Genomic DNA, 24,404 nt, shown 5'->3' with positions numbered 1-24,404 from the left:
GAAAGAACCCGAGAATGGATTGCACAAAAGAGGATGCTGCTCAATATTAGCGATGTGTGTATTACCAACACATTAGTCACTTTGATGTAGTACTGTATATACCTGGAAAAACAAGGGATGGTTCCTGCGTCAGACCTCGTAGCATTAGTCTTAACTGATGCTGATGTGGTTACACCTCGGGCTGCAACAGCTAAAATCACCACAGTGATTATATTGCACGTCCTGTGTTGTCCATCATAATCTTAGGCTATTTTCAGTTGCAGTGAGCATGCTAGAGACTAAGGAACATTGAATTACACGCCAATGTTTCTGACAGTTACAGTGAAAGCCAACATTTCTGTAGTGTTTCATATTAACTGTGTAGCCCGAGTGAAAGCAGGAAATGTTGCCCCTGTGGGTATTCAGCTTGAGGGAAAGCATGTGATGTAAATGTACAACTGTTTTATGACTAAACAAGGACTGAATGTTTTTTTTATCGGAGCCAAACTAATGAGCCAAATTTACAATGTTTATTATAATGTCTGTCTTTTATATGTCTTGTCAGGTATTAATTACGCATGACGGCAATAATTTGTAGTTTTTTTTGTCTTGTTTTTGATTTAAATGTTCTGTAATTCCTTTTCATAGTATAATACTGCCAAGTCATCTCAATTTTACTTTAGCATATGAATTATTTAGACTTTAAGTGGCACTGTGGTCATGTACTAGTAAGCAGGGATACATTAATCTTCTTCCTAGCGCAGAATAATTTGTGTATAGTGCAATGTAAAAAAAAATAAATCTGTTATTTTTGTTTCTCCAAAAGTGCAATTTTCTCCTCACTCTGTTCCCCGTTATCTTGGAATCTTAACTGTATTTTTTTTATTTTTTTATTGCTGATCTGCAATAAAACGGCCTACATTCTACCCTGGTGAGGCTGCTTTATTTTTGCTGAACTTGGAGGTATTACTGCATATTTTTCATGGTAAAGGTTTACCAGGGGGTGGCAATAAAAGTCGAAGCATAGCTTTTATTGCAGCCCAACACATATCCCATAGAGATACATGCACTGGCACATTTCTCTACTGCAGCAAATACTGGAGAGGCTCCTCTGGCTTTGAGCCCAGAGGTAGCCTGTTGTGAAGATTAAGGCAGATGGAATCTCATAGCCAGATAATGGTATTACAATAATACAACCCCATTCACACTGCATTTACTCAGGGGAAAGAAAAGAATATCACATTGACGTTAGTACACTGGCATTAAATATCAGTTTATTCAGCCCTCGCTATTTATCTGCACTTCAGTCAAAGAACACAACTGAGGAAACACGAGTAGATAGTAAAATATTTTAATTAAATATACAGGAGGTCATATCATACAAAATGTCTTTATTTTTTTGTCTTGCTTGCCAGCTGGGTGATTGGTAAACAGATGGCTACTGTATCAAAAACACTTTCAGGATGCACATTAATGGAAACAACGTGAAGGAAAAAAAGTGAAACGACAAGAAATAAAAATAGTATCCTAATCCTTAAATTGTAGTGTTTAAATCTAACATGATCACGGTGACCTTGGACCCAGCTAGATTGTGTAACCGACTTTTATACTGTTTTTGTACTATTTACAGATTATAACAGTTTATATGATAACAACCACGCGCGGTACTATCTACAGTGCTATTTACACAGAAAATAAGATAAGAGAGATAGGGGTTGTCATGAATTGATCCCGTATGAACGTTCTGTACAGGAGCCGGCACTAATGCCAGTTTTACCTACACACAGCAATGTACAGTACTTTATCAGAAATGGATGTCTTTAAGTATTCAGTTAAACTTTACACAGAGACGGTTACAGCTTCTTTTTTTCTCTTCTTCTTCTTTTGAAACACCAGACATGTTTGACTGTGTATTTCGACTATCCTGGATTGCAATTATAGTGGTTGTAAAAGCCAGAGCAGGTGTTGTTGTTTCACCTCAGGCCATGGAGCATGGTCGGCATATTTTATGGAGTCTGGTAGCTTTTCATCACTGCTAGAAAACACCTAAAGCACACATGCCCTGCAGATGACAGACACCAGACCTGTGTCAATATATAAATCTTTTCAGGTTCTGCTATAATTGACTGTCTGACACAGTTCAGCAAAGTAAATAGAGTCATTAAAGCACAAGCACTAACCAGAAGGTTAAAGCATAGCTGTTTACATTTTCAAAAACTCAACATGTTGTGACTTACCTATCAAGTCTGGTGTCTGAAAGCCAAGTGTGCCATATAGTTTTTGTATGAGTGTCTGTGCGCTGCATTTCAGACGAGAGTGACAGTAATATTGATATTTCTACCCTGCTACAGAAGATAAACCTTAACAACTGTAGTGCTAACTCTAATCCAAGACTGCGAAAGGCACAGATATTTGCAAAGCAATAATATCCTAAGTGACAACATTCCTATCAAATCATACAGTGAGTCTTTTCAGCGTGCTGAATAAAGAAAAGAGTCTTTTCAAGTCAAGAACAAAAAGATGAAATGCTGATTTCTTGTGGTGAGCATTCCACAGCAGACGGCTGCTTCATTATGCTGGTCCGACAGACAAAAACAAGCTGCTACAGTCTACTCATCACAAGGGGCTTTAGGATCAAATTACTTTCAATTCGGAGAGTAAAAATTAAAACGGCTGTTCATTAACTCACTAAAAAACATTCGGGAATTGTCAACAGATTGAACATGACAACTGCTTTGTGTTGTATAATCTGGACTGAAATATATAACGAACAAAGACCTGAACCGAGTAAAATGTGAGTCTACAGTACATATGTTTTACACAGCACCTCTGAATGTTATGACACAGCTATATTCAGCACCGCAGTGAGCGTTAACGTCTATGCCAAGGAGTCCAGGTGGATTTACTGTGGCACAAGCCGGCATCAGCTTTCAGCGTGGAGACATGTAAACAGACGCAACACCCCTGGCTGCCTAAAGTGTGATAATGCACTAAACAGCTCTTGAACATTGTTTGCAAGGCGAACGCACCTCTAGTTATGTAAAGAATTTTCATTTACGTCATCATGTTACTTGCGTAGTGTTTTTAAGCAAAAACAGTTTAGCCCTCAGATGCAGTAAACAAATGGCTTTTCTCTGTTGCCCGCCACTTTTCACACGTTCAGAGCAACAACCTGACTCACGGTGACCGAGAGCGGCAAACTGATTTGTGAGCACATACACACGAGCATTGTGCAAATAAGGATACAACGAGAACAACAACAAAAAATATACAGTAAGTGGTGATACAAACAAAGAACAGTGCAAAGTATATAAACAAAGGCAAACACAAATAATAATAAAAAAGAGAATGGAATTTTCAGTCTGAATGATGCGTTTATCAGTCTGTGATAAGTTTTATAATCAGTGTTTATTTTAGACTGAGCCACAATCCCCGAGCAAGAGAGACAGAAAGACAAGAGAGAAGCTGAAAAAAAGTTTGTGAGGATGAAGAAGGAGAGGGTGAAGTGATTCATCCTCTCACAGTCTGGTGCTGGGGTGTACCGAGGACAGCTGAGGTGGTGGGAGGGTGGAGAGAGGGTACAGGTGGTGCAGCAGGTCCCCGTATAGTGCTGCCCCGCCCGGGTGCCTGTAGAAGTGGTGCGGGCTGGGGCTGGCGGCCAGCAGCTGCCTGTGAAGCATCATGGAGTGGAAGGCTAGCGGGGGCATGAGGGGAGACACTGCTGACTGGCTCTTTAGGTACTGCAGACCCGGGTGCAGCCCGTCTCCGTGGGAGATCAGGCTGCCGGGTGGGTACATGGCAGTGTAGAGGTGTGGAGGGTAGGTAGTGGTTGGGTGGCCCTCAGGGAGATGGTTGTTGAGGTGGACGGCGTGGGCCGGCTCCGCTGGTTTCAGCTCTTCTGGGTCGCTGCGTCGGATTGCGCCGGCCGGGTGGACCGGCGTCACCACACGGACCTTCCTCTCTGGAACGTCCTCACCGTCGTGTTCCACGAGGCTTCGCTTACTGGGTCGAATGGGGCTGGCGAGGGACGAATTGTTTGGAGCTTTCGGGCTGGGAAATGGCTGCGATGACTCTGCTGGGTTCTGTTTGGGGGGGGAGATGGTCATGGGAGGAACTCTGCACGCCTTAGGGTGGGAATCCAAACCCTGGTGCATGATGTGATAAGGGAGACTGCAGAAAGAGGGCTTCGAGAAGGACGACCCCCTTTGAGAGAGAGGTTTAGCGATTGTAAAGTCTCTGGGCTCATCGTCTGCCTCTCTCCTCTCTAAGTGTGTTTGAGTCCTGTCTCCGTAGTGAGATCTGTAGGCCAAGCCCTCTTGCTCCAGGCCGCCACAGACAAAGCTGCTTTCATGGTCTCTGATGTAGCGCTCTCTCCGATCTCCGTTGGGAAAACCAACCATCCTCTCCTGGCTCAGGCAGTTCTCAGTTTGCCTGTACAGACTGTGGAGGTGAGGGGAGGAGTAGCAGTCGCCCGTGTAGCTCCGAGGCTGAGAAGCTGGGCCCTGGAGTAGCGTCTCCCCGGCGTTCTCCACGGCATCCTGGGCATGGGCATTGGGGAGGTAGGGCTGCCACGGCGGATTGACTTGAGGCTGGAGGTGACGGCTGGTCCGGCAGCTGTACGCCTCGGAGAGTTCCCCGGCGGCGCTCCTCTCTGAGGGGCCGCCGGCGGCTTGTTGGTGAGGCTTGCTGCTCTGGGCATGCTGGATGACTGATGGCCTGAATATGGGCGCTACCTCCGGGATGCTGTCTGACACACACCCGTGCCTATGTCCTACCACCTCCTCGTCACCCTTTCTCTTCTCCCTCTCCCTTTCAGGTACTGATATGACAGGGAGAGAGGAGGTCGCTGTGGGATGTGGCGGCTGAAGAGAAGGAGACGTAAAGGAGAAAGGGTTGGACTCGCACACTTGGGAGAGGAGCTTCTTTTTGGCTAAAGGAGACATGACCCCCTGGCTGGATTTGCAGTAGGCAGCTGTCTGTGCGGGGTTCTGGGTTGACTCCTTCTTAATGGCCACGTAGTCTTCTTTCTCTGGGAAGGAATCTGTGCTCAAGTCTATACACTGTCTGTCTGCCTGCTTACACATCGGTAACACTTTCCCCACTCTCCCACCATGACTTTCTATGGAGTCTTTGACCCTGGAGGAGGGCTCGGGCAGAGCAACATGTCCAGCAGGTCTGTTCTGATCCCAACGGTGAGGCAGGTAAGGGATTTTAGGAATGAAATGCCCTTCAGTTTGCTGTTCACAGGAGAGTTTCGCTTGGAGGGCCTCGCTGATTTGCCTCCATTCAGGCCGGGGACCGGGCCCCGTGTGGAGGGACAGACCAGCATGTGGGGCTCTGCAGTCTGGCTCTTTGGGGCAGAGTGAAGATGGCTGCTCCACTGCCAGTGACTCCTCTTTCTTTAGGGTAACGTGTAACTCTTCCTCCTCTATTACAATTGGTTCATCTCTCAGAGAAACCTCCTGTTTTATGCTTGTGGGCAGCTCATGATCCTCCTCCTTCTCCTTGGAGTCCTGCATGCAGAAAAAATGATAGTTGTTACAGTTGCCTCTCAACGTAAAATAAATAAGACACTCCTATATTTTCTTATTATTGGGCAATTTTAAAGACAACATGAATTCAAGACAGAGGGTGAAGCATTGATGAGAAAGCAGAGGGAGATTAAAATTAAACTGAATTCAGAGCGAGGAGGAATCCTGATGAGGCAGCAATTGGGTCTGTGACTGACCTGTGATTGTTCTTGGTCTTTCACCGCCTCCCCTCCGTCCTTTTTACTCCCCAGCTTGGGATTGTTGGAGCCTTTGAATTTCTTGGGCCCCACTCCTTTGGCTTTGGCTCCTGAAGCCTTCTCTTGGCCGCCCTCCAGCTTCTTGGGTTTGAGCGAGGGGAGGGGCTTGTCATGCTCGCCTTTAACGTGCCTCTCATAGGGAAGGAGGAGCCTGAGGAAGAATGCAGGCAAAGGAATGCAGATGAGTGCAAACAGCAATTTTACATTGAAAAAGAAATACACAAAACTATAAATTTGCGCACCGTAACGTGGGGAAGGTGAAGTATATTTTAAACAAACAACCTTGCTTGTTTTGTTTTGGTGTCCATACTTAAGAATAAAAGAATAAAATAAAACAACACAAGTATTTTGTTTTGGTAATAGCAAAAACAGAATGAGCTGAAGCTTTGCCACAGGCATGCAGAGTATCAAATACCTTGCTTTAAAACTGCCTTGTTTTAATATGTGGCAAGCATTAACAATCCTATTGTAATTAGGCTAGGGGAAATCCAGGTTCAGATGGGTGCCAGAGTATGTGTGTGTTTGTGTGTGAGAGAGAGAGAGAGAGAGAGACAGAGAGAGAGAGAGAGAGAGAGAGAGAGAGAGAGAGAGAGAGAGAGAGAGAGAGAGAGAGAGAGAGAATGTGAGTCACCAGTCATGTCCTGCTGAGACAGATCACATTTGATAATAGTTAATCCTTGAGGCAAAGAATATGTGTGTGTTGTGTTTGAGGGTGTGTGAAGTGAATGTGTTGGGAGTGAAAAGGAGGGGAAATGCCTGGGAGAATTGAAATAAAATGTTTAAAAGGAATCTCATATATCATATCATATCTAATTTAATATATAAATATGATTAATCACAGAAGTAGTACAGTAATAAAATATTTCAGCTGTAACACTACGCTCACTGTTCATTTGACATGATTTAAATGCAGGATAGCTGCCTCTGCTCCAACTTAATTAAGTACATATAAGTGACAAGGACAACCCTGTAGAAGAAAAAAACATGAAACTATTTTTGACTTCTGTTATTTCTCTCATGAATAGTTCTCAAGTCAATTTTTCGTATCTGATGTCATAACTAATGGGAACATTAAGATCTGGATAACATAACAATACCCATGTGTAAAATAATGACATGAAGAAACCAGTGAGGGAAACTTTTAGACTTTTATTGCTCAGAAAAGGAAAATGGAAATTGGCACTAGACCAGAAATAAGAAACGTTGTGGAAGAGGAAACCAAGACAACTGAAAAACTACAACACTCCAAACTTCAATAAGCTCCTCTGAAAATCTCTCCAGCTCCTCTGTCAGTTTTTTTTTTTACAATAACAATCCATAAAAGCCAGACAGAAACATGACTTTCTCAGTCATGAGAAAAATAAGGTCTTCTCGTGTAACGACAAGAGACGGTTGCAGTATTCCTTTTAAGGGACATGGCGGTAAAACAAACAATGAATCAAGAGCTGTTTCGCCTCCTCTTCAAAAGGAAGAAAAAAAAGCCTCAGAGAGTTCAAGAGGCTCTGTGGGATTTTTTGTTATTTTTCCTCTGAACAAAAGTGCTGGCAGGGAAAGCGGTGAAACTACATTTCATACAGCTGGTCTGGCACCAGGCCCCAGGCCAAGAAAGGAAATGTACTATTAAATGTGACTTATTGGAAAGACGGAGAGCAAAGGGGTTATGAAAGAGAAGAAGGGAGGGAAAGAGAGCAAAGGAAAAAGGAAACAAGGGGAGTGAAAGAGGGGATAATGACATGTTAATGAGGAGCAAAAATGATTCTGAATGAAGGAACGAAGGATCCTGGAGAACAGAGACAAACATATGCAATCTTTATACAGCGGTGGTAATTTATTACAAATACCGAAGAGGTTCTCAGGCTGTCTAGAAATAAGTATTATTTCCCAGAAAAGGCAGGTATAGATTAAATGTTTCCCCGTTGTAAAACTGTGGATTCGATTTCTTCAGGCTTGTAAATGTGTGTTCATCGTGTACAAATGTCATGATCAAAAAGCTAGAAAAGTGTCGTATATATATATACTGTATACAGTACCAGTACCAGTAAGAGTACCAGGGTGCACTGTTGACTATCACAATGATCTGTGGGAAAGAGACTGCTGCCTTGGCCTGGGTCAACTTTATGGAATGTCAATATGGAGTGGGGGTGGGGTGTCACAGGCCCGGATAATGTAAGAGCTGAGCCCGGGAAATTACTGGAGCCTTAAATAGTTCCAAATGGAAAGGCTAAGAAACCAAAAATCAGTCTCAGGAAGTCCCCTACATCAGAATAATTGGCTTTGTTATGCTTGATAATTATAGGATGATTTACCAAAACTGTAGCCTATAAAAACAATTCCAATAGATACACTTTTTACAGTTTTATGTAAATTTACACAGGTGGCTGAATAAGCAAATAAGGTTGAAGCTACAGGGCACCTTTCACCACGATGTTAAACAAGGAAGTGTAAAATCATAATAGAGCCCTCAGTGTGAACTGGAGCAATTTCAAGCAGTGTATATATATATATAACTTAGTCATGATCATGTTATATAGCACTCATAATACAATACCACTTATATAAGTAGCAATTTCCTCCGAGGAAGGGGTGAGCTTGGCAGCCACTGCATAAGTTGAAAGAGAGCCAGATGTAGTAAATAATTACAGCCACTAGGGGGCGTGTGCTGCACTCAGAGATTCCGGGAAGGAATTTCATTAAGGCAGGAGAGGCAACATTTTTATGAGGTCAATAAATACTTAACTTCCTCTCATGCCAATTTATCACCCCGGCTTTTGTTTAAGCAGCCATTTTACATGTTGATAACAAGCAAGTAAAATATGCAGCGAAGAGATTAAACATTGAATAGGCACAGATAGAAGATGTAATTAAGTTTTAAAATATTGATATACGGTATATATATATAAAAATGAAGCAATATTTTTTTAACTTTATCCATACATATACATTTATACATATACATATATATATATTATATATACATATACATATATATATATATATATATATATTTTTTTTTCTTTTATAAAATGTGTGTGTGTGTGATCTTTCAACAGTCTAAAGCACAACTTCAAACCACAACTGTCAACTAAGCATGTCTGTGCCTTTGAAATAATGGATTGCACACAAAGCACCTCCCCCCAAAAAACACAACTTGGCAAAAACAAGGTGACTTTACCAGCAATGTGCTGCTCTCATCTGAGTTTTGTGTTACAGGAACAAGCAGTGTGCTAGAATCCAAGAAATGCCTAAGTCACCAAATAAAGAGGGGGAAAAGCCTGCGGGCTGTTACATTTCAACAATTTCCCTCCCATCCGTGCTGAAATTAATTTTAACTGGTGTTGTGTTAAGATCACAAGAGCTGCTTCACGCGTAAAAAAAAAAAGGAAAATAAACTATTTAAAGAGCTGGTGGACAAGCCCCGGGGGGCTGTAGAGAGATGTGGAGGAAAGAAAATGACTTACTTTTACAAGCCTGTGAGGAAAAGAGAGTAAAATAAAAAAGATAAAATCAAATCTTTATCGAATCTAAATGCAATGATTAAACATCATCACAGCAATGAGGAAGCAATAACTGCTGTGGAGAAAGAGAGAGACAAAGAGAGACAAGATGCCTGCAGAGGGATAAACAGACATTGTAGCTGGTCCCTCTGCTTTGGATTCATGCCTCAAAGCCCCTCTTTTGTCTCGAAGCCAAACCACTTGAGGTGACCCTCATTCATGCAGTTAAAACAGGAGGGCAGCGCAGGAATGTATGAAAAACTTAAGTCCTTTGTCAAGTCTGAAAATACCAGATTTAAAATGACCTCTACTGTTCCCCCGGGGTTTGCTCTCATTAGCTGCTGCTGCTGCTGCTGCCGCAGCTCGTGGTAAATGTTCGCCATAGCAGGTGTGAGCAAAGCGAGCTAACTGTTTAAAATAAATGTGTGCTATTCTGCATAAAGACACACTCAAGTGGTAATTTCCAAAAATATACAGCATATGTTCCCTCTCGCTGCCCTACAGTGGACTGAAATCTCTGCAAGAATGTCATTCATTTAATTTGCTACACTGAACTAGTTATTAATCTCAGTAGACTTGAATAGATTCTCATACAGTCGATTGCCTGTCACACGTCAGTGGCGTAATTTGTGATTTCTCTTCGCCACTAGGGAGAGAAACCTTGGACCTTCTGATTAAATTCTGCGCATAAAGAAATCATCCAATATTGTGATTTGTTAGATCGCCGCAAAAAAAAAAAAAAAAAGAGGTTTTATCACTGAATGCTCAATGAAGCGTTTTGTCTTCTGGAAACCATCTAGCGCTCAGAGGTTAAAATAGCTGCCTGCTATTTCAGTGTAAAGAACATGCAGCTCTTTGGCTGCATTCCCACTGAATCTCACATCCAGATTCAGGAGGAGAGTCCTGCATATGCAAGGTATTTGGCCATGCTTTTGATGCGGACAACATGTTGAGACATTGTTTATAGTGTTAAGGAATGCTGACAGACAATATGCAACCATGTTCTCACATTGCAACTTCTCTGCCTTTTTTCTCCCCTGTACTGTATTTCCTAATATTGAATCATTTTTGCTTGTTCATTCAAAATCTGTCATTCTTTCTCTCTCTCTCTCGCTCTCTCCCGGTTTCTCTGGGGAATAAAAAGCAGGGAGGACACGTAGGTGATACTCCCTCCCCACCACCTCTTATTGTAATCCCTCTGGTTTAGAACTAGACACCAGAGTAATTGAAATCTGTGTTTGCGCTACAGAATTAGACAAGGCAAGCTAAAGTGTAATGCGCCACATTTGATGTATCTGCAATACAGCAAGGACAATGCAGACAGATGCTGACGAGTGCAAGATACTGAGCATCCAGCAGAATACAATATAAAAACTCCTGGTCTCCTTTCTCTTACCGAAATCTGAACTCTATTGTAATTCCCAGCGTGAAGACTGGCTCAAGGTTTCCTCATAATTATGAGGCAACACATGTATTTTTATAGCTGGAGAGCAGCTTTAGTGAATGCAGAGGAACATCGATACCAGGAGGAATGAATGAAGGCTGAATCAATAAAACATCTAGTCGACTAAAATTGGAACAGGCGTGCATCTGTCTTAAAAGAAACACATATCTGCATTAGAGAATATCTCACAAGCCTCAGACTGCATGCTCAGTACATCTGGCAAACATCTAATACTTTGAAGATGAAATGATCGAATCCAAAACTCCTCATCTGCGCTCTCTGCTGTTGCCCAAAAAACCTAAGAGTTTTTAAATAGCAAATTATTCTAAATTGCTTCTCTGTTGCCATGGATACCCCCCCCTCCAACATCCCCAATACCAACCCTGTTGTGCAATTACATTAGAGTGCCAAGGCATGGTGAGGTATTAAAAATGTGTAACAGGCAGAAATGAAGAGAGATACTGAAATGTGATGTTTCTGTAACAAGAGATCACGTAGGAAACCAGGAGGATTAAATATGTAGGAGCTGTTAAAAGGCGCTGACCTGTATAATGAAAGAAACAGCATGAAGTGCAAAGCAGGGAGTGAGAGAGACACAGAGAGAGAGAGAGAGAGAGAGAAAATGGCACAGCACAGAAGCAAAAGGCAGTCTATTTCAAGGTTATTGATGCCATCTTTTTCATGACCTCATTTTTAATTCAGAGCGCTGGGCCCTGACAGCTAATCTCGGGAAACGGTTTAAATAAATATCATTAAAGCTTCCCTGTAGCCGCAGCGGCAGACCTTGGCTTGGACATTTCTGCATTGATTTTTCTCTGCACACTAATGAACGGCGCTTAGCGACTAAAAAACAGTAACTTTGAAAATTACAATTAGCTGAGGTTATCTCCTGTTCAATTTCAGCCATGTAACTCCATTACCAACTGCTCCTGGACAGCGTAAATATAGTGATTATGCCCCTGGCTCCGTCTTTCACAATAACATCTCCTAGGAAACCATTTCATATGATTTTACCATTAGGGCTGTAAAGGGATAATGTGTATAATTTAAAATGAGAGCTGAATGCTTGTGGATATCCACAGTCTTTAACCCAAATAATGCCAAGACGGCCAAGAATATCCACTTCATTTAAAGCAATTATGTCCTGAAATATGGTTTCCTTTCTTCCCACTATGTGATGCTTCACATTCCCTGCTTTACTGTACTTTGCCCCTTCAGAGAGCAGAGGGAAATATAAGTGTTGTTCCAGTTTTGTACACTGTACATTCGTCCCTGTGAATTATATTTCTGTAGCACATTGACTAATGATTAAAGGTGGAAACAAAGACGCCTCTGGGGGACAAACGCACACTTCAGCGAGCCCACAAACAGCCTCATTCATCATGCAGAGAGAATGGCCGTGTTTGCTGAGTTAATACAATGAAGCTAATTGCCCTCCAAGCAGCCCAAACACCAAGGCTCAGCTAAAATTATTCCCCTGAATGGAAACTTGCTCAGGTTCAGCTGATCTCTCTCTCTCTCTCTCTCTCTCTCTCTCTCTCTCTCTCTCTCTCTCTCTCACACACACACACACGCCCCATCACCTCCACCCCTCCCTTTTACACCTTCTCTCCCTGTCATCCTGATATTCACTGCAGTGTGTGGATATTATTGCTTTGTATTGATTCAGCATTATTTTCCCTCAGCTGCTTCTCGGTGGCTGGAGAAGGAAAGGCCAGCGCAGCAGCAGTCACACCTCAACGCGTCCCACGTGGCTTCGTCCTACCCCGCCTGTCTTCCTACGACCCTATTTACACCTTAAAAACTGAAGGACAATATAGCTCTCCACATCTGGCTTCAAAGTAATTTCTTGGCAGAGACACATCGCACTGACTTCACAAAAAAAAAAAAAGGATCAAACACATATTCTGACCCGCAAAAAACAAAACAATATTTGACCAACATCATCTCTGACACTTGAAAGTCGTACCTATTATTAGTATAAATAAAACATACCCCTGTTGGAGGCAGTGGGGAAGAACTAGGAACGCAGCGTAAACACTGAAAGCACCCTCAGCTGAAACATTTAGAGGCACAGTGTCAACATGTGTACAAATACAACACACTGAACAATACTCTCTCACACCTATGGTTTCACAAATTTCCTGGAAAAGCCTCTCCGGTTGCCACTGCCTGCGCTTGCAAATTCGCTTACAGCATGCAATCTTGACACAATATGAAGCTGCCCGGCTCCCTCATATGGTACTGCTGCTACATTGCTGTATTACTGACAGGTGGAGTGTGTGTGTGTGTGTGTGTGCCTAAGCTGTGCTGATGCATGAACCTGCAGCAGCCGGAGGGATGTGGAGAGGGTCGCCGGCCCGGAGGAATGACCTGCCTCATGAGCGACTGGTTATCTCTTGTTGGGAAGATCGTGTTTGGCATTTGTTTAACCTTGGGAAAGTGGGCGTGTGTGCATGTTTGTGCATGCGTGGGAGTGCGAGTGTGTGCAAGCAGCCCTGAATAATACCCTCACAGCTCCCTCAGGATCATATTCATATGCTTGCTTTGGTTTGGTAATACCATCTGAGTGATTATAATGTGGAGGTTCACACTGCTGCAGTATCTGACTGAATGATTAGTGGAATACATTAAACTGGTGTTTTCATTTTATCTTGCAGCTCTCTGTGCTTGCAATGCATATGTGGTGGAGAGGGTGGTTACTTTTTATATGTGCATCCATGTAGGTCACTTAATAATTCAAAACTTTGCAGTCATTTTGAGCTTTTAAATCCTCTTTAGCCTGCTTGTACAGCAGCATGGGTGGAGTTTACTGCATAATTGGTTCCACAGTGCCACACAACTAATCAATTAATCCTAAGAAAAAGAACTGAATCTCATCTCATCATGAATTGATTTAGGCCCATAAGGAAAGCATTTCTTAATCCTATTAGAACTGCATGCCCCAACAGTGAGAGACTACTCTTCTCATATGTGTAAGTGCATTGACTTCCCCTGAATAAGATCAATTCTTCTCTTGTAGTGCCCTGATGTTATGAATAAAGCATTGTGAAATCATATCTGATGCAGCTGTGAGGGAGTTTACTCACTTCAGGCGATGCAAACTGTTCCATGTGTGCATGCATAATGTGTCATATATTAGCGCCGAACATGATAATTCACCTCTCGTAGTGTCTCCGTGTACACGTGGCGGCACTTGTGCTGCTTGGGTTCCCGCCCAATTCATCATATACGTGCTTCCACTGTCTGCGGACTGTGATCTGGAGGGATGGGTGAGAAGACAAAGTGAGAAGACAAAGAGGAAAAAGAATAAGAGACAAAGGACGACGATGAGATTAATGTAGAGTGAGGGAAATTGAAAAGAATATGAGAGTAGGAAAGAATTGGAAAAAAAAGAAAAGAAAACAAAGAGAAAAACACAAGTGGTTGAGATCATTTTCAGGTCTTGGGGAGTTACTGAGTCATGGTGTTCCAGTTATTGAATCCTCAACACTCAATTCTCTAACATAATAAGCTCTGTTAACATCATGCAGTCAGTTGTTCCTGCTATAACCCCCTTTCCCATAACAGATGACGGGCTACAACACAAAACACAAAACTTCAAGCTGCCACGGAGCCAACAAAGCCTGGACATGAAACATGAGATAATCAGCTGCAGATATGAGGGTTTTAAAAGGCTATGAGCCCCAATTATATGAGCAGGATCCTGTTTATGGTCTGGTCTGGTCTGGCTGTCTGTTTTGATGACATTAAACCAGCTAGCTAATGAAGAAACAGGCATGAGCAATACACTTGACGACTAAACATCAAACATTGACTTCACTTTGGAAACACGTCGCACATGAATAGTGAATGAATAAACGGCAGGTGGGGCTGCCAATGCCTGTGCCTCATACATACTCAGTTCTCCGGTTGTGTGTGTGTGTGTGTGTGTGTGTGCATGCAGTAAATGTGAGTACACACTGTATGTGCATTTCACTTCATCTCCAACATGGGAAAAAATGAGCGATTTGACCAATTTCCTTCTGACCAGGGCAGAGCAGAGGAACATGTGTTTTCCACTCTAAGGGGGTTTTGAAACAACGGCATCATTTTTGCTAAATGCGGCTCTGAGCAAGACTTTCTTCTTGGGAAAATAATGACTGACCTCAAGGGGCAAAAGGAGGGCAGAAAAAGCCAAGGCAGGGAAGAAGCAAGGGAGGTAGGTAGGGTGTAAGTGACAGAGAAGGAGATAATAAATAACAAGAGAGCAGGAGAACGGAAACAGAAAGAGGGGGAGATAGAAGACAGAAGGGAGGGACGAAAGAGAGGGAATATATCCCCACACATGTGAATACTTACCAACTCATATCCTCCTAGTTTCTGAGCAGCTTGAAACATGGTCCAAAGGTTGACTGTGGAAGATAGAAGACAAACAAAGCAGTCAGGAAGTGAGCTGAAAGACATGACGTCACATACAGTCATCACACCAGACAGAGGGAGATAAATACAGTGCTGGAGGAAGTATTTAGATCCTTTTGGTAAGTAAAAGCAGTACTAAATAAATACCAACATGTAAAATACTTAACTTATGAAGTACTATCGACAAAATATACTTAAAAGTAGTCATTATGCAGAGTGTCGAAATACATATAGGAAAGTAATAAGGACAATATTTCCTTTTCAAATGCAGTTAAGTAGAAGTACATACTTTATGTCATACCCAAATACTTAAGTATACTTGAGACAGACAGACAAATAGATAGATACACAGATAGAAGTGGTAAATGAAAACATCTTTTTTTATCCTTTTCACACAAAGCAGCACTGTTCTTCAGCTGAAAGGCTGCCAATGAATATTGAGTACTTGTACAATCACCGCTGTGTGATAAAATACAGAATATGCTTCATCCCGACAAAGAGATTTGTTAACCCTCAGCCGCTGCCTGCAGGTATGAATGAAAACTATTACAAGCATCAAACGCTTGGCAATATGCTCAAACTTCTGTTTGAACTAATGCAAATTCATTTGCATTGATTTCCCCATGCAAATACTCCATGACAGGCCATATCAAAATACAAGTCTGGTGTAACATTTTCCTAAAAATAGCCATGTAAGCTTTCAGAGAGGCTTCACATGGCTGTCTGTCTTTGAAAGAAAATGTTTCCCGCAAACAAAGAACCACAAGTTCATTGGAGCCCTTTTTTGTGCCAATGACATTTATATTTGCTTTCTGTAACATCATTGTTTAACATTTTTATATGAAGGCATATAAATAAGAAAAGGAGGCCTCGCCTGGGGAGAAATCCATCAAAATTCAATCTGTGCGTACACAAAGCCTTGCATTTGTCAAAATGACATTTTCCTATCTCCGCATTTGACAGCATTGATTTTTTTTCCTTCCCTCCTCTCTGCTACCGTTGTCAATGCACGGGTGGAATAACAAAGGGAGCTGGGTAGGTTTTTCTGTTTGAACTGAGCACTCCGGCGTATTGTGCTCTCTGACTGTAGAAACAGAAAGATGGTCTATTTAACTAGCTTGTTATGCATCGACAGTAATTACCACAATAGCACACGGGACTGAGAGGGAACAGAACAGATAAAGGAAATGAGAGAACATGCCTTTTCTTAGATGTCTTGTCATTAGCAATTTCTTTTCTTAATTCCCCTCTATTTGGCAGGAGCAATTATCACTGAGATAAGGATGACAAAACAGGAACACAATGCAGCCTCGATGACACACCGATGGCACGGCAATTAGACAACAAGGCTGAAAGAGGGAGACAAATTGGAACTGATGTTCACAATCACATGCTGATGCCCAAGCATTGAAGCACACACAAGTCTGGCATAGTCACACATGCACAGTTACTAGTTAATCTAACAGATCAAGGGCATTCAGAATATACGATGTAACTACAACTATTTCTATTTTATTCTTCCTAAATCCACTCTCTCTCTCTCTTTCTCTCTCATTTCTTTCAGCGCCTCTGCTGCTCAGTACAACCTCAATGGCAGCAGCTGTAGAGCAAAGTCAATATTAACCAAGTGATAAAAAATAGAAGGACAGCAGCTTACATGAATAAACTGTAGCACAAAACAGTTTTCCCCTCCAACTGTAACGGCTCCTTGAATGTAAAACCAACTATTTTTTGACAAGTGTGAATTCGGGTCCTATGAATGGGTTTACTGAAGAGATTTAGAGCCACATTTTCCTTTTTCCATAATGCTTTTTCTGGGGCTGAATCGAGCCATCTTGAGGCATTTCATATTGTAGATGTATTAATCGATACAGTACAAATGTCTGCAACATTTTTTTTTTTTATCAAATAATTATTATACTTATTATACTATTATTATACTTATTTGAACCTTATACTAAGGTTTGAAGATGTCAACTGGACTGAATGGCATGTTTTTATTATTTTTGACATTTTATAGACTAAACCAATAACTGATCAAATTAAAGACAATAATTGTTAATTGCAGCCCTAAATATTCATAATAGGTATTAGCTACTTTTTCCTTTTTTAAACATCCATCCATCCATCCATTATCCAAACCGCTTATCCTGTTCAGGGTCGCGGGGCGCTGGAGCCGATCCCAGCTGACATTGGGCGAAGGCAGGGTACACCCTGGACAGGTCGCCAGTTCATCGCAGGGCACAAGATGTGTTTTCCTTTTTTTTAACATATTAAACTTAATATCTTCTGATTATTACAGGTGTGGAGTCTCAGACCTGCACTTTTGCTCTAAGATGTTTTAAGCATACAAACCCTGGAGTGAAATGTAAATTCAGCATGAGAGTGAGGCGGGAAAACAGGTGGGAACTGTGTTAAACTGGCACAATTAATTTGACTGGGTTTACAATATGTTATGAGCCAATGTAAAGAGATTGACTGGATTTTGGGAGGTTTATGTCTCTCTGCTGGGCTGTTAAGAGTCACAATTGCAGTCTTAAAAAAAAAAAACATCAGGTGAAACTCCAGTCCATGTTCAGATTCAGATCGGGTTTTTTGGAGGTGAATCAAATTGCCGCAGCCAACAAAACATGGGTAATTCTGGTAAATCATTCAACCATCTGTTGCTTTGTGAAACGTCGGAGAACTTCATAAAAAGATTATTACTCAAACGGAACTAAAATAACACAATTTCACTTTCCATTACAGGAAAGCGAGTTCTTTGATCTTTTAATGCATTTGTAGCGAGTTTAAAGAGAAGAATACGAGAACGCCGCCTGATTACATCTAAAGGCTTATTGTATTAATTATGATGTGTTTTCCTTTTTTACCTCCTTTTTACATGCGCTGATGTGTGCTCGCTGCCAAGGACGAAGTTTAAACAGCATGATTTCACCATTTAATGAGGGCCCTGCTTATGATGTGTCTGGTTTTGAGATTCAAAGCATGTACTGTATGTAAAACAGTTGGCGCGTGGACCTCGACTTTATTCTGAGCTCAAACCGAGAAATGCCAACTAAAAGTAAAGCATGTTGGGTATGTAATTCTCCCTCCGTCTCTCGCTGCGTCTCCCTCGCTCCCTCTCTCTATCTCCCTCAACCACAATGACCTATTTAAGCAGCAACATGTCGGCAGACAAGATGACAGGATTGTCAAAATACCGCGGTAGGGTTAGCAGAGTCGAGGCGACCGCAGCTTACCTTCATGTAACAGTTTAGAGTAATGAGTTTTACTGTGCTATAAACTGTCATTGTAAAATGCAATAGACATCTCTCTCCCTCTTCTGCCTCTTGTTAATTTGCTGATGTTGTCATGCTACGTTCCGATGTGAGTGGCTACGTCTTTCTTAGCTCATTTGACTTCCTTCCCCGAGTAAAGACCGAGAAAGAAGTACATCTGAAAACCACGGTTTGAGGTGAGAGCCCACGCTCCCATGTGTCTTGCATCGAGATGAAACATAAAACAAACACAAACGCTGAGAACAGTTTCAAGAGACCAGAGCGCGCCCTTTGTGATGTTTACGTGCATGTTTCTCCTCTCTGTCCCGTGCACACCGAGTGCAAGCTAAGCATCCGACCTATATTGGAAAATCTTTCATCTTGGGCAGACGTGTTTCGCATAAATGTGATGTTCTTTTAACATTGTTAGAGGACGTTCTTGGCCTTCACAAGAAACCCCTTTGACAAACTGTGAGAAGATATTCTCTCCTTATATAAAAGCAAGCCAAAATGGGCTCTGACAGGAAGTCTCCAGAGTCTTTTACTAACCACTCGATGTGATTTTTCTCGACATAGACAATTATTCCTTCAGTTTATTGTTACCGCAGATTGAATGTGTTTTTATAGTTTAACAGCAGTGTAATTTAGAGATTTTGGGCGTAATGCCTGCAGTAGTTGGCAGCCATCTTTACTTTTTCCCCTAAAGCTCTAATATTATGGATAGTTAGAACACAGTCTGCCCTTGACTTGACTGAAAAGTAGCTACCGGTTTCTCTTCTGATCACAACAGGGGGGCACTATAGGTAACGTGGTTGCAGATGCTGATTAAAATCCACACAGGGTTTTTCCTGCTTATCTTACCATCGTGTATGACTTACAGAGTGCAATTTCACTCTGATATCTAAACTAACACTTACTTTTGTTTCTTTTCTCAAAGCACAGGACATTTTTGGAGTTGAAATAACATGTTTTTCTTTTCTTGCATGGACATTTTGAACAGGTTTGGTACTTTAACGCTTGCTCCTACAGGTGCCTTTTACTCTGATGCCCTTATCAGCCCATTAACCTTCCCCACTGTTGATGTTATGACCTACATCTCCAAAATAACCCGCGTAATGTATCCACACGAACTTTACTATCAGGCCTTTGAGTCTAAACTAGAGTACTCCATGGTTTAAACATTGGCAGTGAGGGAATAAGAGAATAAGTTGTGCTACTCACTCTGTTTGAAGCCGAGGAAGGGGATCCTCTCTATGGGCGTGTCTCTTTCTTTCATGTACTTGTAGAGCTCTACTAAGAATGCTTGCTCCTCTGCTTGGCTCTCCTCTGATGTTTCCTCCTCTTTCATTTCCTCCCTCTCGTTCCTCTCCTCTTTTTCCTTTTCCTTATCCTTCCCTCTCTCCTTCTCCTCAGCTGAGGATCTCTTGCTGAGGCCATAGGCCCTGTGTTTGGCTGCCGGGGGGATTTTTCCGTTGGGTACCATTTTACAGTTAGGTTTGACCTGTAAAGAGAGAGTGTAACTTTAGATGAAAATGAAACCCTTAACAGACTGTTAGACAAATGATTTCAGACAGTTTGGATGAGATGTGTTTGGGTTGAAGCGCAAATAAATATTTTTACTGGCAGCCTCTTATTGGTTATCAATGGAGCAGATCTTCCTGTCATCACAGATTAGTTTAACTCCAGCTCCGACAGAGAATTGTTTTATCTGTCCAAGGTCATAAGAATAACAGCAGTTGAGGGGCTTATATAGATATTTCCTTCACTTTGAACAGTACAACCAAAGTCAGATAAATATTTCATGACATCGCTGGGGCTTTAGGAAACTGAGACTAACATTGTTTTACTGTATTCTGGTATTTTATATACCGAACGATTAAGCGAGAAAATACGTGGCAGATTATTCAATACTGAAAATAATTGTTAGTTGCAGCACTATATTGTTTGACCTAGCGTTCCATATGTATGTATAGCTGCATATCAATGCACTGTAGGGGTGTTGCGATTTACCAGATTTGACGTGATATTTTAAAAAAGGAGTTATTGATATCATGTTAATAATACACATGTGATAATAGTGTGTAAATATTTGAACGCCTCTTAAATTATTTTAGATATACAGTTATGGTTACAGTTTCTCGCCACCTCCCTACACAAAGCATTTTATTTATTGTTTTCTTCAGAAAACGATTTTGGTATCGGAAGCGGTCTGGTTTTCGTTTGCAGTCTGAGTAGTATTGACCAATCACGTTTGAGCAGGATGTGGTTGCATGCAGGTAAACGAGCCAAAGAGGCGGAATTGGCCGAAATGCAATGTCGGCACCCACCGGCTATCATCTGACGATGATTTTGCTTTTATTAGCAAAAAAATAAACCGGTAACTGAGTTCAAACTGGCTACTTGTGAAATCCAGTTGTACACGTTGTTTCTCAACTCCAACTCCATTGTCTCATCTCAAGCTGCTAATCGGACTCTACACAATGGCAGTTATCCGGATATCCGCTGGCTACACCAGAACCCCAGAAATATTGCCCGTTGTCCCCGGAGGCTACATTGACGACGGACCGACAGCCGTCCAAGATTGGCTCAACCCTCAACGTGAGTGGCCGTCACAGAATGTAACTCTACACTGCTGCCGTGTCTCTCACATTGAATTGTTTGGGAAATGTTGCAGCCTTGTTTTGTCACTGAAGATATATAGAATATCGGGAAAGCAGTTTTTGAACCTGTATTTTTTCAGGATAATCCCATTGAGATTTTGCATCTCTTTTACAATTGGGCTCTGGTCAAGATGGCAGCGTACATAAAAACACAAATAACAAAAATAAAACAACAAAAAGGTAAAAACATAAAGAATTTCACATTAAAGAGATGACAGACAAGTTTTATGTTATTACTGCAAAGCTAGTACATGAACGAGGATTTAAAGCTACTATTTACTGTATAGTACTCTTCATATAATGTACTTTTGCACATATACTTGTATAATTCAGATATAAATGATATAAGTCTATGTAATGTGTATATTGTATAAAGCTTTCTTCATGTCACATCTCCAATTTCTTCAACTTCATATTTGACTGTACTTATTTTTTTTATTTAATTCAAAGAGTTCTTTATCTCTTTTCTTATCTCTCAGCCTGTTGTGCTGTGTGACGTGAATATGTGCATTTCCCCTCTAGGATCAATAAAGTCCTGTTTTGTCAAATGTTATCTTCTGTTATCTTCTCTTACCTTGGTAGTAGTTCTGCTGTCTGGGCTGCAGGGGTCCTGTGCTGCCACTGCTGTTGACCCCTGGGTTGACCCCGATGAACCTTGACCCTGAGCCTGACTCTGGGAGTCCCTCCTCTGAGAGATGGACAGCTTCTTCTTCCGAGGTCGCCCCTTCAGGTTAGGAGCTGAGGGAGAGGAAACGGTGACAGTGAGAATAGCCATGTAGGTGGAAACGCGTGCAGTTAAAGCCTTTGAACAAGCACACAGGTGTTTTCAGTTATTCTTGCTGATCAGACCTCTGCTCGGGTTGAAGGTGGTCGGAGCGTTGACGGGAATTATTAGGTCACAAATCTTCATCTGCCAATAAGAATGGCAAAGGTGAGATTTGTCCCGTTCTAAGAGGTTCAACAAAGCTAACTCAGGGAGATGTCACTCACTGAGTCTGTACACGCCCACACAGTCCTGAGAAGAAGTCTAATCGAGCAGTTTAACTGGAACCAATTTACAGAGGCTATAAATCACTTTGTATTTTCAACATTTGGCTACGTCTAATGCTTTTATCTGCAAACCATCGTCAATGAACTTTGAGAGGAAGAATAAAAGAGATGGGAAAATGTTTTTAGATGTATTTCCACTCCGGGAACTAGCTGAAGAGGAGGAGGCTATGACAAGAACATTTACAATCAGGGAAAGGAATTTTACTGGCCTGCTAGCCTGTAGCTAATTATTTTTAAACTGGATTAGTGCAACATTGTGGTGAATGAGGTAGCAGGCTGCCAAATTGCTCCAATGTGCTAGTAAACACAATCCTCAAATTCCCTCACAGCCTGAAAGAGAAACTACATTTAAATTCAGACAAATGTATTTTTAGGAATTGAAATGAGGGTGTCGCAACAGTCTTAGTATAATACTGTAAGTGGGAAAATTTGGTAAACCCTCAAAGGGAAGAACAGTTTCTGCTGAAAGAAATATTTGATACAGATGCAACAAAATCTCACAAAAACATCTATAAAGTGGATATTTTTGTTCTTGTTTTTTTGATATCAGGACTCGCACAGTTGCCATCTCATCATCACCATCAGCATAATAAAGAATTACATTACACTAAAACATCGCAGATGTACCGATCATCGTGGCTTTATTTCTCTGGTTAGCCTGCTCACGTCTTAAAGCTGAACGCTGTTAATTAAAAACACATGAACCTGCCTGATAGGAGCTCTTTGTTTGAAAGGCTGGCAGATATAATTGCTCAGTTCACATTACACACACAATAAAGTATTTAAGCCTTCCAAGTCCTTTGTACACCCACGTTTATGTCAACCCGCGACTGTAATGTAACTTCTTGGCAGAGTGCCTTGCCTCCACGCAGCAACACAAACAGAGATAAGCTCAAAGGAGAGAGAAAGAGAGAAACTTCAAATAATCCAAGTTCAGTCACGTATTTCACAGCATCAACATTCTTTCTTTCCATCTGCAGTGACAATTAAATCACATCCAAGGTTGTTCTCTGCCAAAAGGGCTCTGTGATTATTTTTGTCGGATCAAATTCCCATCATGAAAATGTTAAAATAACACTGGAGGTGAATAAAACTAAGAGGCAGTCATTAGAAAGGGTAAAATGATCCCGACTCAGCATCCTATCACTCCATGTTGTTATTTTCACAATCGCTACGTTGTGGAGAAACAGTGCAGGGAAAATTCCAAGGGCATTTGTTGTGCATTTGTCATCCCTTTTGCACTAAAAAAACATGTTTTCAACCCTGTAATCTTTACTTAGTACTTAGCACTGGGTGTGTTTTCTTCCGCCAATGTGTTTTCATTCTTAAGCTCACTCTGCCTGTTTTATTCTGCCAATTACTCACTCATGCTGAGAAATTACATAAACGCTATTAGTTACGTATTTACTTGTGTATATTTCTGAAGACACATACTTAATGCCACATATAGCGTTTATAGCCTGAGCTAATTTGCTATGCTTGAGCCCCTGTAAAGAAATCCATATGGAAGTAGAAATGTACACTCAGTCGAGTGCAGATCTCCGCCAGGTGTGTCTGCAACGACAACTGCTGTATTGTGTGATTGAATGAATAACCCACAATTGTCAAACCCCGGTCTAGACACTAATGGGGAGAAAGGCGCCATAAAAACACACTTCATTGAAACTCAAAAACAATTGTATGCATTGCATTGTATGTAGGCAATTGGCCTAATGTCGCCGTATAAGACACTTCATACTATTGCCAAAAACAAAACTAATCTCACCAAGCTATCTGCCCACGTAGCAGCAACTGAGTGGCGGCGATGTACTCAGCAGTTTGTGTACTGGTAGTTACGTTAGCTGTTAGCTATTAGTCAAACACACCGTCTAAAACATTAAAAGTTAGCGCACTCATCTGTGTTATCACGAGTGGCCCCTATCGGCCAGGGGCCACTTAAGAGTAGTGAGTGACGAGTCAACGGGCAGACAATTGCAGTGTTATGCACACACATATATGCACACACACGCGTGACCGATTGCATGATCCTCCTGGCGGAGGCAAAACACAAAGCATAAATAGATGCCAAATCACAATAAATGTGCTTTTCAACTAAAACCTTCAGAAAAGTATCTGATGATCACATGCCAGGCATGCACACTGCATTAACAACACATATGCGATCTTACAAAGCACAAAGATTATGTGACATATGACTAATTCCTGCAGGTTTTTAGGAGATATATTTTTCAAGATGTGACATCAGTTTAAACAAACGTTGCGTAGGTCTGAGTGAGGTCACACTCTCAGTGCGGTTCTGTTTTTAGTCCAATCACTAAACCCCCGACACCC

The 24,404-nt window shown here is 41.6% G+C and overlaps 1 protein-coding gene across 3 annotated transcripts in view; it reads right to left on the bottom strand.

Moving 5' to 3' along the window:
* Positions 1 to 1,314: 1,314 nt before the first annotated feature.
* arid5b (AT-rich interaction domain 5B) overlaps positions 1,315 to 24,404 on the bottom strand; it is a 72,593-nt gene continuing 49,503 nt past the window's right edge. For all 3 annotated transcript variants that reach the window (XM_076075674.1, XM_076075675.1, XM_076075676.1), the window contains exons 5-10: positions 21,598 to 21,761; positions 19,585 to 19,864; positions 15,047 to 15,099; positions 13,868 to 13,965; positions 5,708 to 5,918; positions 1,315 to 5,492 (exon numbers count right to left, since the gene is read on the bottom strand). In XM_076075674.1, the coding sequence (XP_075931789.1) occupies positions 3,498 to 5,492; positions 5,708 to 5,918; positions 13,868 to 13,965; positions 15,047 to 15,099; positions 19,585 to 19,864; positions 21,598 to 21,761 (2,801 nt within the window). In that variant the 3' untranslated portion in view covers positions 1,315 to 3,497. The remainder of the gene's footprint in view (positions 5,493 to 5,707; positions 5,919 to 13,867; positions 13,966 to 15,046; positions 15,100 to 19,584; positions 19,865 to 21,597; positions 21,762 to 24,404) is intronic.

The sequence above is a fragment of the Anarhichas minor genome, unplaced genomic scaffold, assembly GCF_050575085.1.
Source record: "Anarhichas minor isolate MPS153535 unplaced genomic scaffold, ASM5057508v1 ptg000054l, whole genome shotgun sequence".
In the NCBI taxonomy this organism is placed as follows: Eukaryota; Metazoa; Chordata; class Actinopteri; order Perciformes; family Anarhichadidae; genus Anarhichas; species Anarhichas minor.
The sequence above is the reverse complement of the archived record's forward strand: the minus strand, read 5'-3'. Positions and strand labels throughout refer to the sequence as shown.